Here is a 16,854-nt window from a genome sequence, read left to right as displayed (position 1 = left end):
ATTCTTCTTCTCCATTCCCATCTACCAACCGTACAGATACCCTAAAAACTCCACAAAAACCCTAAAAACTCCATTATAAGGTATGTATTTTCTACTTTCTTTATTCAATTTGTGTAATAATAATATCATGTATTGTATTTTTTGTTCGAATTTATTTCAATTTGTGTAATATGCGCAGGTAATGTATTTTTTGTTCGAATTTTTTTAGGGTTTTTACGTTGAAAATTGAATCAGACTTTATATCATATTGGGTTAATCAAATCTTATTAAAATTGGGTTAATCGTAATTTAATTTAATTTTTTGTTTTATTTAATAGTTATAAATATTAATAATTGGATAATTATTTTTTGTTAATTTAGTTACGTGATTTAATTTAATATATATTTTTTTGTTAATTTAATTTCGTAATTTAATTTATTTTTTTGTTAATTATAAATAGTTATAAATATAGTTAATTGGATAATTATTTTTTGTTAATTTAGTTACGTGATTTAATATAATTTATCTTTTTGTTATTTAGTTTCGTATTTTAATTGAATTTTTTTAATTATAAATAGTTATAAATATAGTTAATTGGATAATTATTTTTTTGGTTAAATTTATGTTTATGGAATTTTATGATGTTGAAATTTTGTTCGGTTAAATTTATGTCTATTATGGTTCGTGGATTGGTCTTTTAATTATGAAATTGTATTTAACATGTTTGTGCGTAGAATGAACAAGTTTATATCGAGGTTTAGTGGTCGCCAAAAGACCAACAAGAGACAAAAATCTACCGAAGCTGATTACAACTTAATCTCTACCGGTCAAATTGAGGAGGTCGACGTCCCCGGGTTAGGGAGGTTTCCTATAGTGGAAGATGATAAGCCGCACGCTACTGAAGACATTACATTTTCAGACGCACCAACATTTAAGTTTAAACATCGTGGATGTCTGGCATCGGTAATTCATTATTATAAATTTATTTCAATACATTGTCCTAGAGTTAAATATTTGATTGAAAAAGCGGGGTGGGAAAAATTGTTGAACATAGAGTGTAACGTTACCCAACATGCCGTTGTTGATTATATTGTTGAGAGGTTTTGGGATACAACCAACACGTTCCATTTTCCATTTGGTGAGATGGGGTTCACGCCATTAGATTGGGTCATGTTAACTGGACTGAGTATCGGTGATGGTTATGTAGTTCCGTATGATTCGAGCCTATACCAATTTGACTATGTCCGTGAGAAGATTTTTCCGGATATCACACAGGGAACAAGAGGCGCGTCGTGGATATCAAACTCAATTACAATTACATATTTAAGCTCATACTTCAAAGAAGATAAGTTGGTGGCGGCTAATGAAGATTCTCTCCTCGCCCATAGAATAGCAATTGCCTTTTTTATGTATGTTTTGGGTCAATTTTTCTTTCCTAATGCAAAGAACTATATTGATGCTGGATGGTTAGCTGCTTTCGAAGAAATTGATAAAATACAAGACCTTGACTGGGGCGGTAGTGCCTTTTCGAGATTGTATGCAGGTCTCCGACAAGCTTGTAGGAAACAACAGAAGGCACTAAGCGGGCCCTTCCAAATATTAGAGGTATTTTGGTAATCGATTTTATTTTAATTTTCAACGTAAAGTATATTTTCATTTAAGTTTATTTCCTTGGATATATTAATTTGATTCATTAATTTTATGGACTAGTTTTGGGGGTATGAATACCTAGGCATATGTCGACCAGACATCTCAATGAACGGTAATGAACAGAAATGGCCTGTAATTTCCAGATGGAATGGAAGGAGGTGTCAGAATGATATTATTCGTTGTAGGATTTTACTGAATCAGCTGACGATTGACCAAGTGACATGGCACCCATGGGAATCATACACCGACGTCCTCAGTTCTGAGATGGGAAAGTCTGCTAGGAGCTGTCGGACTCGAGATGGATATTTTCTTGGAATGGCGTTGTGAGTTAGACATGATTTTTTATATTATATCATTAATATTAATCGTCAATAACATAGTTTTTTTTTTTCGTTATTTATCTAATTAATAACGTACTCACTACAATTATATTCCTTTTTTGGTTATACAGCATAATGTTTATTTAGGAGAAAGATGTTGGAGGCAAAACCATCCCTCGTTTGCTGTTCCCATGAGACTACATGTAATTATTGGGCATTTGGGTGATGACCAAGCAAAACTCCTGCTAGCGGACGGTTTTGTTGATGCAACCGAGGTGGTGCAAGTTGTTGCAGTATGAAGTATATTAGAGTATTGGAAAAAGGTTACTAATTTCAGAAAATATGTGACACATCCTGATTGGGAGGTCCAAACATTTGGGTACAGCGGTGACTTCTATTCTACCGAACTTGGAAAACCAGATGAACATGTTCTTATTCCACCGCAACAACAATTATCGCCCGTAAGTGTTCGTTCAACTTTACATTGCTTATTTCAAAAAAAAAAAAAAAAATCTCATCTATCTCATTTTTTCATGACAGGGCGATAGTTATGCATTATTCCAAGAATATGCTGATTTTACTAAACAATTTCGAGATTTTACATTACGAGAAACGAAAGATAGGATGGAGTGTCTATTAGCGAAAGATGAACTTATAGGAAACCAGAATAATAAGATCACGGAATTGGAGTATCAACTGTCTCTTTTCCGAACGCCACACACCATCCAACCTTCCATTGGATTCGGCGCCTTTTCCCCCACATTGCCCCCACAAGTGTGGAGTTCTATGAGTCAAGGATCATCTTCAACGTCCTCGGTCAGGCCCATTCCGAGAACGGCTTTTATCCCACCGCGATCGGCACCTCCGGATACGGGAAATGTTTAGCCGGTGATGACTATTTATATGGTTTAGCTTTGAATTTATTATGTTATTTATCTTTGTTATGTGTAGTCATACTAGACATTTATTATGTTATTTATCTTTGTTATGTGTAGTCCGTGAGTAGTCATTTCAATAGGCAATCAAATTTCAGCGAGTAGTCATTTCAATAGGCAATCAAATTTCAGCGAGTAGTCATTTCAACGAGTAGTCATTTCAATAGGCAATCAAATTTCAGCGAGTAGTCATTTCAATAGGCAATCAAATTTCAGCGAGTAGTCAGTTCAATACTTTATCAAATTTCACCGACTAGTCATTTCAATAGGACAAACACATCACTGACAAACAGTTTACAAAATTTGTCAAATACTTTATGTTATTTTATTTATTAAAGTAAGATGTTACAAAATGGAAGCATGTGATCTCCGTCACTCACTCTATAAATACCAACAAACCTCTTTTTACAATCACACACTTATTCTGATTCGCATAGAATATGGAAGCATATGAGAATACCGCTCACTATTGTTCTTCTGTTTCATCTTCTTCTTCTTCTTCTAATAGTAGTTTTTATTCCTCGGATGATGATTCAATAGCAATTATGCAAAATAACATGGCCGTTAGTATGGGAGTCCTTGTTACCAATTCTAAATGGCCTCAAACTCGTATCAAAATACCAAGAGATCGTGAGACTGGTGCTGAACTTCTGTGGAACGACTATTTTTCTCCGTATCCAAACCAACCACCTAATGTTTTTCGCAGAAGATTCAGGATGCGTCGACAATTGTTTAACAGAATAGTGGAAGGTGTTACAGCCGAAGACAGATATTTTGTGCAAAGGCCCGATGCATGTGGAGTTTTAGGATTAAACCCTCATCAAAAAGTAACTGCAGCGGTGCGAATGTTAGCTTATGGATGTGCGGCAGATGCAATAGACGAGTACTTACGCATAGGCGAAACCACGGTGTTGGAAGCAACTCGGAGGTTCTGCAAGTCGATTGTCAATGACCGCATGCTCAGCTTGTTTTTGTGCAAACTCGGCCTTTTTTTGTTCCATCTTGAATCTTGATTGTTCCCGGTAATGAGAATTGAAATTTTCTTGCTGTGTAATAATTATTCCCATCAATTCCTCTTGGCTGTTGGATTTCTCTCGCCCGGTTTTCTTCAATCGTTTAGCTGCTTTTTTTCCCATCTGACGAAGGTATGTATTCTCTATGTCTCCTTTATCTGTGTCGTTACCGGACTCGACTTGAGTGCCATCTTCCTCGGTATTCACGCTACTATCCAAATCGTGCGTCGTATCAAAAACAAAAGTCGATCGACGATTATATTTTATATTTTCTATGACAATTGGGTAGCACTCTTCGTGCCTAAATTTTCTTCCATGATTGCATTCCTTAAACCGTTTGTTTACTTCTTCGAGCTGTTAATGTTTTTAAAAACAATTAGGTTCATGGGCATCTCAATATTAGAAAATAATTGTTTCAAAACAGAGAGAATACTCACGGTCATTTCCGGACCCCATCCCGTATGATATTCACCTTCCACTTCCGCCTGTTTTGCCGAAAACAACGCCACTTCTTTACTTATTCCCTGAAATCGTTTTTGCCAGGAACTCCAAGACCGCTCTGGTTTATCCGGTAAATGAGCTTCAATATCATCCTTGATACGAGTCCACAACGCAATCTCTGATTGATCGGCTCCAACGCCGGGATTTTGAGATATTGATAAATGAATTTTACACATCGTGACATCTTCGATTGTCGTAAAATTTGGACCTCTTGCTATTCGTGGTGTTGACATTAAAAACGATTCGATGAAAATTTTCAAAATGATTTGAAATATGGAAAACTATTTTTTCTTCCTGATACTATTTTTTTCTTGCCGAATACAAACGAATGATATGAAAATGTGAAAGGAATTCATCTGGTATATATAGGTATAAAATAAACCCGTTATTAACATTCAATTTCAAACGTTCGAAAGATATAAATATCTTACCAACGGTCAAAAATCTGCTACGCAATCTCCAACGCCAACGTTCGAAAAATTTATCATTCTAACGTTCGAAAATTTTCATTTCATGTTTCATAATTTTGATGAGGCGTAAAAAAAATGTCCGTTTGAGAGGGGCGGAATTTTGGTGTCCGCCCCAGAGAGGCGGAATTTTGGTGTCCGCCCCAGACAGGCGGAATTTTGGTGTCCGCCTGGCAACGTGCGGAATTCTTCTGTCCGTCTCATCAGGCGTAAATTTATGTTACGCCCGCAACAAACGTAAATTTAAATTCCGCCCCACCAACATACGTAACTTTGGTTTACGCCCGTTAACAAGCGTAAATTTATGTTACGCCCAGCATCAAACGTAATTTAAGTTTACGCCCGACTATATCAGAATTTGGGATTTGGTCGCGACCATATTTGGTCTGGAATTTGGTCTTTGGTCCAAATTTGATCTTTACTCCGTCCCACTGTGTTAGGATCTCATCCCATAAATTTGGTTATACTCGCCCACTGTGTTAGGATCTCATCCCATAAATTTGGTTATACTCGCCCACTGTGTTAGGATCTCATCTTCATTAGCCGCCACCAACTTATCTTCTTTGAAGTATGAGCTTAAATATGTAATTGTAATTGAGTTTGATATCCACGACGCGCCTCTTGTTCCCTGTGTGATATCCGGAAAAATCTTCTCACGGACATAGTCAAATTGGTATAGGCTCGAATCATACGGAACTACATAACCATCACCGATACTCAGTCCAGCTAACATGACCCAATCTAATGGCGTGAACCCCATCTCACCAAATGGAAAATGGAACGTGTTGGTTGTATCCCAAAACCTCTCAACAATATAATCAACAACGGCATGTTGGGTAACGTTACACTCTATGTTCAACAATTTTTCCCACCCCGCTTTTTCAATCAAATATTTAACTCTAGGACAATGTATTGAAATAAATTTATAATAATGAATTACCGATGCCAGACATCCACGATGTTTAAACTTAAATGTTGGTGCGTCTGAAAATGTAATGTCTTCAGTAGCGTGCGGCTTATTATCTTCCACTATAGGAAACCTCCCTAACCCGGGGACGTCGACCTCCTCAATTTGACCGGTAGAGATTAAGTTGTAATCAGCTTCGGTAGATTTTTGTCTCTTGTTGGTCTTTTGGCGACCACTAAACCTCGATATAAACTTGTTCATTCTACGCACAAACATGTTAAATACAATTTCATAATTAAAAGACCAATCCACGAACCATAATAGACATAAATTTAACCGAACAAAATTTCAACATCATAAAATTCCATAAACATAAATTTAACCAAAAAAATAATTATCCAATTAACTATATTTATAACTATTTATAATTAACAAAAAATTCAATTAAAATACGAAACTAAATTAACAAAAAGATAAATTAAATTAAATCACGTAACTAAATTAACAAAAAATAATTATCCAATTAACTATATTTATAACTATTTATAATTAACAAAAAAATAAATTAAATTACGAAATTAAATTAACAAAAATATATATTAAATTAAATCACGTAACTAAATTAACAAAAAATAATTATCCAATTATTAATATTTATAACTATTAAATAAAACAAAAAATTAAATTAAATTACGATTAACCCAATTTTAATAAGATTTGATTAACCCAATATGAATATCCAATTAGTAATAAAGTCTGATTCAATTTTCAACGTAAAAACCCTAAATAAATTCGAACAAAAAATACAATACCTGCGCATATTATTACACAAATTGAAATAAATTCGAACAAAAAATACAATACATGATATTATTATTACACAAATTGAATAAAGAAAGTAGAAAATACATACCTTATAATGGAGTTTTTAGGGTTTTTGTGGAGTTTTTAGGGTATCTGTACGGTTGGTAGATGGGAATGGAGAAGAAGAATATGAACTGAAGAGGAGCCGTGAAGCAAACAAGAATATGAACTGTGTAAGAATATGAACTGTGGAAGAAAATGAAGTGAGAAGAAGAAGGCTCGTGTAGAAGAGATGGGTTGTGGTTGGGAAGGAGAGGCGGTATTGGTGGAAGGTGCGGTTCATTAAGATTACGCCCGATTTGATCGGACGGACAGGAGAGTACGCCATAACCCTAAACCCTAATGAAACGGAAATTTTGGTTACGCCCGTCTCAGGCGTAATAATTTTTTACGCCTGACAAATTCATCACGCGGACAGAAGATGTCCGTCCGTACAACTCATCACGCGGACACCAAAATTCCGCCCGTCTGATCTCACACGTGCTGTGTGACCGTGTTTAACTCGGACGGAATTTAGTTTTACGTTTCTTCGAGCGGTCATTTGGAATCCGTCTGATCAACGGGCGGAATTTAAGATTCCGCCCCTTACCAAACGTAATTTTTATTTACGCTTGATAACAAACGTGATTTATATTTACGCCCGTTTGAAACGTAATTTATAATTCCGCCCAGAAATGAAACGTAACTAATACTTCCGCCCGTCTTCATGCGTAAAACTGTTTTACGCGCGACCAAATTTGGTCTTCTCCCCGTAACGTCACAATACAAATTAAACTCATATTTAGTCTTTTTTTTTAGTCTTTGATCTTTGAGTTTAGTCGTACCATTGCAGTCGCTCTTAGAGCATCCACAGTGGGCGAGTAAATCCAAATATTTGGGATGAGTTTTGAACGCAGTGGAGTGAAGTAAAGATCAAATCCCAGACTAAGATCAAATCTGGGACCATATTTGGTCGCGACCAAATCCCAAATCCAAATATAGTCGGGCGTAAATTGAATGTCCGCTTATTACCAGGCGTAACTTAATTATCCGCTCTTTGGTCGGACGTAAATAGAAATTACATTTCTTTCGGGCGGTGATTGAACATTCGTCTGGTGGCAGGCGGTGATTTAAAACACGCCCCATTCAAGCGGACAATTAATTTACGCCCCACTCAAACGGACAACGATTTTACGCCCCATTCATCTTAGACAAACTTCAAACTTCATTTACAATTAAAATTAAGCTTACCTTCATTTGAAACTGTTGGTTGGGCAGTTCACTGTTCGCTTCTGATGCTGTTCTTTGTTGTGAAGTCACCTACTGTTGTTGTTCGAGCGACCGGTGAGAAGTTAACATTACCCAGTTACTACCAATACCAGATTACAGTAAAGAACATTGATGACACTAGACCAGTATAGCTAACTTCAAATTAGTAAACCATTGCCACTTTGCAGAGTGAAACTCAATTTACATATAAGAAGCTAATAAACGATTAGAAGGCAAAAGGCAAAGTTCACCTGCCACCTACCGTTGGTTGAACAGCATCGAGAAATGGTGTTCACCTGGTTTCAAAATTTCAGGCGTAAAAATAAAACACGCCCAACCAACAGGCGTTAAAAAATATTACGCCCCTTTCAGGCGGACAGCAAATTTACGCCCGTCACTACCTACACGTGTTGTCCGACCATGTTAAACTCAGGCGTAATTTGTTTTTACGCTCCATCAGGCGGTGATTGGAGATACGCCTGATAATCGGACGTGCTTTAAAAACCCGTCCCATATGGAACGTAATTTAAATGTCCGCCCGGTAATCAAACGTACTTTATATATGCGCCTGTTTTCATGCGGTGATTAAATTTACGCTCGACCAAATTTTGATCTTTCACCGTAGTGTCACAACAGGAACTAAACCAAATTTTTGATCAGTTTTTTGGTATTTGATCTTTGCAGTTGCTTAGGGTCTATGTACGTCACATGGGTATTCAATTCCTCTTTCTCTTTTTCTTTTTTTTTTTCTCAAAACAGATGTTCACTTTTGGTTTGAAATGTGTAGTGAAGGTGTTCACACAACAGCTAGAAGCAAAACAAAGCTATAGGCTTTTTTTTTTTTTATCAATTAAACTCTTTTGGATCTAACATTTTTGGAAGCGAACAGGAAAGATAACATGTGCAGTGATTAGATACTGACATAAAAAGGGTTCTTTTTTTCCTTAAACTCTTTTCTTCCAAAATCTGGTGAACAAAACCATTATCATTTTAAGAGATTTAAACAACCAAAACACTGACAGCTAAAAAGAAACAGTATACCTTGTCCAGAGATGTAAATCAAAATATACTGTGATGACGGCTATAGATTAACGGAAATCTGGCAAGCACCGACACACGACACGACACGGACACGAGGACCGGCAATTTCTCAAAATACTAGGACATGGACACATATATATATATAAATATTTCCATTAAATTATATATGTTTGTCCCCATTCCTAACATAAAAGATTAAGCATTTACCTGTCTAAATGTTCCAGCCTTCCAGGAGAACATAGATATCCATTATCAACAAAAGGTTATATAGACATTTACTAGTCTATATATATACATATCAACAAAAAATTAGAAGGCTTCGCAAAAGGGAGGAAAGCCCTTTCCGCGACATTTACTAGTCTATATATATATATATACATATCAACAAAAAATTAGAAGGCTTCGCAAAGGGGAGTAAAGTCCTTCCCGCAACAGTGCAACTTCATGAACCAAATACTAGCCCAAAAAACAAGGATCCATCAAGTATGATGTGAATGTCGCTACATCCAGCTGTAGAAATTTAAAACAAAGAATTGGCATAAATGAAACTTGCCAGAGTTTGTCAGAGTGCAGGGCTACTTGTAGAAGGTCAGTTTAAACACAAATTTTAGGGGGAATTCACATCATAAAACAAAGAATTGGCATGATGGTAACTAAAATTTTAGAATAAAACAGATCAAGGAGATGGACAGTTACCTGGTCACCAAAAAATAACGTCAACAGTCAAACCAGGGGGTATAGCTCCTCCACATTAGCTTCATTATCATCCAATATCATGCGTTCCATCTCTGGCTCATTAAGAGAAAGATCGGCAACTTCAAGTACACCAACAGTACCCTCCATAGTATCAAAAGAATCACCTCCAATGTCCCACATTCTTGTATCCCCTAGCAAGTATTCTGGGCTTCGTCTTGATAAGAGACGAAGATTAGTATGAACAAATACCAAATCTTCACCTCTTTGTGGAGTAATTTTATTCTTCACAGAATTTATGAAACTATATGTACTCCAGTTTCTCTCACTACAAGAAGATGAACAAGGTTGGCCAAGCAACATGAGTGCTTTTTGCTGAAGTAAAGGAGCATACACCCCATAAGTAACCCACCACACATAAGGATTCATACTCCATCTATCATTTATGGTATTTTCATTTGCAAATTCTTCACGGCAAGATGAAAACTTAGCATACTCAATGTTAACTTCTCTTAACTCATCCGCATCGTAATACCTCTCGAAACACTTCAATCTTTGACCTGCAATCAAAAGATCTCTATGTGGTGGAACACGCCCTGGACGTTCATCAAGCCACTGACGACTATAATACCTATGTTGTTTCAATTATGATTTTAGTATAATTTTTTTTAACACTTAACTCAACTGAACAGAAAATATAAATAAGCGATTGCATATTTTATACTGTCATACATACCTTGGGTTCAATGAATGTGCCAAAGAGTGAAGTGGTGTGCTACTTTTACTCCAACGATCTTTTAAAATCCCGTCCACCACCATATGAAATGGTGAAATATCATATTCTTGTAAGCCTCGTGGCGATGTATAATGCTCTTTACCTCATCTATCATTTGATCCCATCTTTCATAAACCAAGTGAAGACAAGGCTCGTCTGTGTCGCATAATCTAAGCATTTCTATGATAGGTTTTGTAAAATCAATAACATACTGCAAAGTGTTCCACCAATCATCATCCAACAACTTCTCTTTTATAAACAATGCTTGATTAGGATCATCATCTTTATATGATGACCATTGATTGCAAATTACCAAGTTACGGATTCCTTGCTTCACATCTTTAAATCTTTGAAGCATTATAATACTAGAGGCAAAACGTGTCTCTGCAAGTGTGAATAATTTTAACTCCACATGTTCATTAAACATGGCTAATCTCATGGAATGTTTAGTGATGAAGTTTCTGATCAGTACCACCTCAGCAATAATTTCACTAATCCAAGCACACCCTTCATATACTAAAACATTAGTTTGAATATCTCTCGGATGACATATATTCTTTAAAGCAAGGTTTAGTGTGTGGACTACACATGGAATCCAAAAAATGTGTTTAAACTGACATTCTACAAGTAGCCCTGCACTCTTACAAACTGGTGCATTGTCCGTGATTACTTGCACGATATTCTGATGCCCAACTTCCGTAATTGTCTCAATGATCAACTTAGAAATGTACTCTTTGTCCTTCACTGACCCTTGAGTGTTGACTGCTTTAATAAACATTGCACCAGCCTCTGAAACAACCATAAAGTTCATGAGGGGTCTTCATTGTTCGTCGGTCCATCCATCGGTCACAATACTCACACCTTTTTCTTTCCAAGTGCTCTTAATTGGTTCTAGCTCTTTCTCAACATGTTCTCTTTCCTTCCGTAAAAGAGTTGTTCTTAGTTTATTATAACCCGACGGAATATAACCTTGAATGCTTTTACTATCTGATGTAGCCAAATTAAATGCAACTTTATAATATGGACACCTCGCAAGATGGAATGGCAAGCCAGCTGCATAAAACAACCGTGCAATTATGCTATCCATTTCTTCACGTCTGGCAGCATTATACAATTTCTCTATTGGGCTCTCAACCCCTCTTTTCTTCTTCCTAGGATCTTCAACAAGTGATGAAGAATTTGACGCAAAAGAAGAACCACTACCTGATCCACATGTTGGCAGAGGCACACTTTTAAACTTAGATGCTTTTGCTCTTGCCTCAGCTTCATCACTCAATTGTTTCATTTCCTGAAGTTTATGTTCTCTGACCTTTGGACATATTCTAATTCCAGAGCCTGGAATCTTTAACAAATGTGCTTTCACTCTTGAATATGAACCCGAATATGGAACTTGACAGTGGTTACATACAAAATTCCAATTACCACCACCTTTAACTTTATCCTTCTTAGTCACATATCTACATAGCGGAGTAGTGCTTAAAACCTCTTCGCTCATATCTGGCTATCTGCATCAAAATTAAAGAGATGATAGCCATCAAAATACAAGCATAAAATCATTACAAGCAGAAAATTAAAAGATAAATTATAAGTATTATATATAAAGCTCAAATTCAATGAACAACCAAAAATACCCCCAAAGGCCCCCAAAAAACCCCTAAAACCTACACAGTAGACAATACACATGATCCCCACCACTAAAATCAAAACAAAACCCAAATTCACCAAATACAGCAACAACCCAAGTTCACAATAGATTGAAAATAGAACAAAAAATCAATAAGTCAACAAAATCATGCAAATCAGAAGGAAGAAGGGAGAGTAAAAGAAAGAGAACATACCTTCAAATTCAATGTAAACAACTAAGAGATAAAGCCAGAACAACTAGCAAATGATTGTAAAAAACTAAATATGTTGATTTTCGGATGATCAACTTAGATCTGAGAAGAGAAGAGTAAAGGTGAGGGAGACTCTTCCCACGGGTATTCACAGAAGAGTAGAAGATAGATGAGAGAGAGAGACGAGTTTTGATAAGATATTTTTTTTTTAGAATTTAAGAAATAGTGTAACATATGCGTCCGACGTGCGTCCAATGTGCGTCAAGTGAGGACACGGATTTTGATGCGTCCGACACGCGTCGTGTGGGCGTCGTGGCCGTGTCATGTGTCCATAGTGCGTCCGACACGGACACGGAAACGAATCTGATGTGTCCGTGCTTCCCAGACGGAAATGCTATTTTCCACCCTCTTTTCCTCCCTGTCTGATGTGGCATATGAGCCGTAAACAAAAGTTAAACCACGTCATTCTTTCACGAGAAGTCTTCTATCTTTATCTCTTTCTTTTTTCTCTGTCCACACATCTCTGGTTCTTCCCCAAAACAAATACAGAAGACAAAAATTAGTATTGGCGAATAGTTTCTTCAACCCATTTCTCGTACACGGATTACTTTTAAATACTGCTGGTGTTAATGGTTTTGTTGGGTGACGGTGGTTTAATACTTAAGACGATTTTTTTTAATTGTTAATTAGTTTTGTCAATTTGACAATGTTGTTTTTAGCTTGTGAGTAGGTAGCTCATCAAGATCTTATCAGAAGATCCAATTTTGATTATGGGCTATGATTTTTAGAGAGATTTGAGGCTTGGGGTTTTTTCAAAATGTTGATTTATAGCTAATCAGATCTTCGGAGAAACATCCAATTGTGGGGTTGGAGTTTCTGATTTATTGAGGCCATTTTGAGCTTTGGGTATTTGCTTATAAAACCCACAATTTACAAATCTTTACTGAAGCTAGGATTTTACAGGTTAGGATCTAATTTGGATTTCGTTATTGTTTATGGCAGGAATGGAAAATCAAAAAAATCAAGTATTTATTTAGTAGTTGTTACCTATCTCTCATAATCAGATGCATACGAACAAACCTTAAGTAGTCATCTCATGGAAAGAGAAAAAAAGTATAAAGATGGGATAGTTTCCACTTCAAGTTTTCAAAGAAAAAATTGTTGTAATCTAACTGTGAGATCAATGGATTTCACTAAATCTAAATCTAAATCTGTGAACCTAAAATGTTCATTCAGATATCACCAAGAGCTAGTTACTACCTCTAAATTAGATAATCCAGTTAGTAAAATTACTGAGGAAACGAGATAAAGACAGAGAGGGAGGAATTAGTGGATTTGGGGAAAAACAGATACAGAAGAAAGAAAAGAAAAACAAAAGAAAATAAATAAATAAGTAAACGGCAGTGCTCACGTGGTTTTAACTTCTTGTCCACATCTTCTCGCCACATTGGATAGGGAGGAGACTAGGGAGGAGAACAGGTGCGGAATAGCATTTCCTGAAATATTCCTTCTGTTTCTAAAAAGTAGTCAGGTTTGTGTACAAATTTATACATAAACAAGTTTATTATTTAAAAACGGAGGGAATAAATAAATACGGAGAAATGAATCAGTTTCTGTGTGAGATGGTTTAATCTTATGATGGGGACAAATTTTAGAATATCATACGGAAGAGGTCATGTACATTAACAGACATAAATAATGCAGAAAATCATGTCAAATAGTTTAGTTTTTACTATTACGAGATACCCCTATCTCAAAATAGCAATCCATAAATTTGATGCACCAACACGCTTTCCAAGAGATTAATGGAGTAGTATTTTTTTTTTGTTTTGTAAAAGAATGAAGATGAAGTAGAGAAATCAAAGAGAGAAACTTTTTGTTTTAGGGTTTTCGAAAATGACAAAATATATATATTTTAATAACCCTAATTATAAATGCAAATGAGAGAGAATTGACTAGGTCTTTCTATACCACACGTGAGATTTATGAGAATGGATTTTCAACTACTAGAGAACATCCCACAAAATTCATAAGGGGCAAATTAAAAAGAGAATCTTTATTCTCAACCACCACAGAGATAAGAGCTAGCCTTTTTTTATCTATTACTTAAATTTAGTTATGAACACCTAGATTCAAAAATACGCACCCAACACTACACAGGTTGAATTTTACCGGTTTTAGGTTCGAAAACTACTATCCAAAAACACGGGTCTCACACTATTAACCCGTTAAAAAGGAATTTGTCCCAAATTCCAAATATCAATAAAGTTAATTTAGGTTCGAAAACTACTATCTAAAAACACGGGTCTCGCAGCTCTACTTGTGGAAATATGGTTCGGATCAAATTATCCGCAGGTGCGTACCTAACTCTGAATTTCAATCCATCCTTACTTTTTCCCATACATATGCATGTGGTGGTCATTTTGGTTCTAAACGTACCGCTCTCAAAGTCCTTGAGAGTGGATTTTATTGGCCCACCTTATTTGAGGATGCATATATCTTTTGTAAATCTTGTGATAGATGTCAACGAACAGGCAATCTAGGTGCTCGAAATCAAATGCCACTCACGCCGATTCTTGTTGTAGAGATTTTCTATGTGTGGGGAATTGATTTTATGGGTCCTTTTGTCAATTCGAATGGAAAATTTTATATACTTCTTGTTGTGGATTATGTTTCAAAATGGGTGGAAGCTAAAGCCACCCCTACTAATGATTTGTTTATGAGTTTGTGAAGGAATATATTTTCTCTAGACATGGTACACCAAGAGTGGTTATCAGTGATGGAGGTTCACACTTCAAGAAATCCTCCCATGCTCTTCTAAAGAAGTACAACATAACTCACAAGGTCGGTATGCGGTATCAACCACAAACTAGTGGGCAAGCTGAAATTTCAAATCGTGAGATCAAGTCAATCTTGGAGAAAACCGTTAACACTACACGAAAAGATTGGAGTTATAGACTCAGCGATGCACTTTGGGCGTATAGAACCGCATACAAAACACCGATTGGTATGTCTCCATATCAGTTGGTTTATGGAAAAGCTTGTCATCTTCCGGTTGAACTTGAGCACAAGGCTTATTGGGAGACAAAGACGTGCAACATGAATTCTGATAATGTGGGGAAACATAGAAAGTTACAACTTAATGAGTTAGAGGAGATAAGTAATGATGCTTACGAGAGTTCTCGTATTTACAAGGAAAGGACAAAGTTTTTCCATGACAAGATGATTTCTCAGAAAAGTTTTGTTGTGGGACAAAAAGTTCTTTTATTCAATGCTCATCTTCGATTATTTCCTGGTAAGCTAAGGTCCAGATGGATTGGACCATATGTTGTTACTAATTTTTTTTCCTTATGGTGCAGTTGAGATCACTAGCATGAAAACTGAAATAATTTCAAAAGTCAACGGCCATAGATTGAAGCCTTATTACGAAAATTTCTCTACGGAGAATGTTGATGTGATTGGACTTAGTGATTTACACCCTCTGGAGGAGTAGTTTGGAGAATGCCAAGTCGGGTTCAGGACGTAAAACTAAGCGCTAAATGGGAGGCAACCCATCGATTTTGTATTTATATCTCTATATTTTATTTTTATTAGCTTTTCATGTCATATTTTTATTTCCCACCTTGACTTTACTTAGGACGAGTCAATTACATTGAGGACAATGTAGAGTTTAAGTGTGGGGGAGTGTATGGATATTTTGCATATAGAGTTTTTAGCCTTTTTGAGTCAATTTTTCAAAATTTTGCATAAAAAACCTCCAACTTGTAGAGACTTTAGAGTCACTAGAATACTTCTAGGTATGTTTACATAGAGAATTATGACCGACATAACTGAACTTGGAAGTGTTAGGAAACTACGTTCAAATTTCTTGCTTGTTAGAGTGTTAAATAATGCATTTAATCATGCCGGTGATGCAAATGAGGAGCAGGGAGAAATGCATTATTAGAGTTGTTGATCAATCATTAGTGGAGACTACCTATTTTCATATCAACTGAGGCACCAGACCAGATTTCTTTGTATATGACTAAAGAGCTTTCTTTTGAGTGTGTGTCACCGTATGTTAATTCCGGGTAGAAAAGTGATCTACCCAACCTCCCACCAACAAAAGCACTATTTTTGATCTCTTGAGTGCTAATTTTGTCAATCATGAGGGTGACGTCTATAGATGCAAACCACCTTCTTGTAGTTTGATTTGCAGTTAGCACCATTCTCTCTCTCTCTCCAACAACAGGTCCATAGAAACACCATCATCATCAACAAGTGGAGCAACATCAAAATCTATAAGGAAAGTTGAAGGCGTTTAAGGTTTACAAGCAACAATACAAGAAGAGAAAATTTCATATCCAAGTAAAGCAACATACAATGAGCATAATTTTATATACATGTTGAGGACTTACATATAAGGAGCGGAATTCTATATCAAAGTGGAAGACTAAGTACAAGAGCGGAGAAAATCAAAAGATGAGAATTATTAATGTTTATGATACGAGACTATACAAGTTGTGAAGAATCAAGCGTTAAAGTACTTCACCATGGCCATTTTCATTGTTATTTTTTGTATTATTTTTCTTGTCTTAATAAAAAAAAACGAGAAAAAATTGTTATTTTGTTTTTATTTATTTAAT

The 16,854-nt window shown here is 36.0% G+C and overlaps 1 protein-coding gene across 1 annotated transcript; it reads right to left on the bottom strand.

Moving 5' to 3' along the window:
• Nucleotides 1–9,649: 9,649 nt before the first annotated feature.
• On the bottom strand, nt 9,650–11,196 carry LOC113294514. Its single transcript, XM_026542909.1, has 2 exons — nt 10,607–11,196; nt 9,650–10,250 (listed from the first exon to the last, which is right to left on the bottom strand). Exons 1-2 carry the CDS (start codon nt 11,194–11,196, stop codon nt 9,650–9,652), a joined length of 1,191 nt encoding a protein of 396 aa, XP_026398694.1.
• Nucleotides 11,197–16,854: the final 5,658 nt, after the last annotated feature.

The sequence above is a fragment of the Papaver somniferum genome, chromosome 7, assembly GCF_003573695.1.
Source record: "Papaver somniferum cultivar HN1 chromosome 7, ASM357369v1, whole genome shotgun sequence".
NCBI classification, from domain to species: Eukaryota; Viridiplantae; Streptophyta; class Magnoliopsida; order Ranunculales; family Papaveraceae; genus Papaver; species Papaver somniferum.
This window is presented reverse-complemented; position numbering and strand designations above follow the sequence as displayed.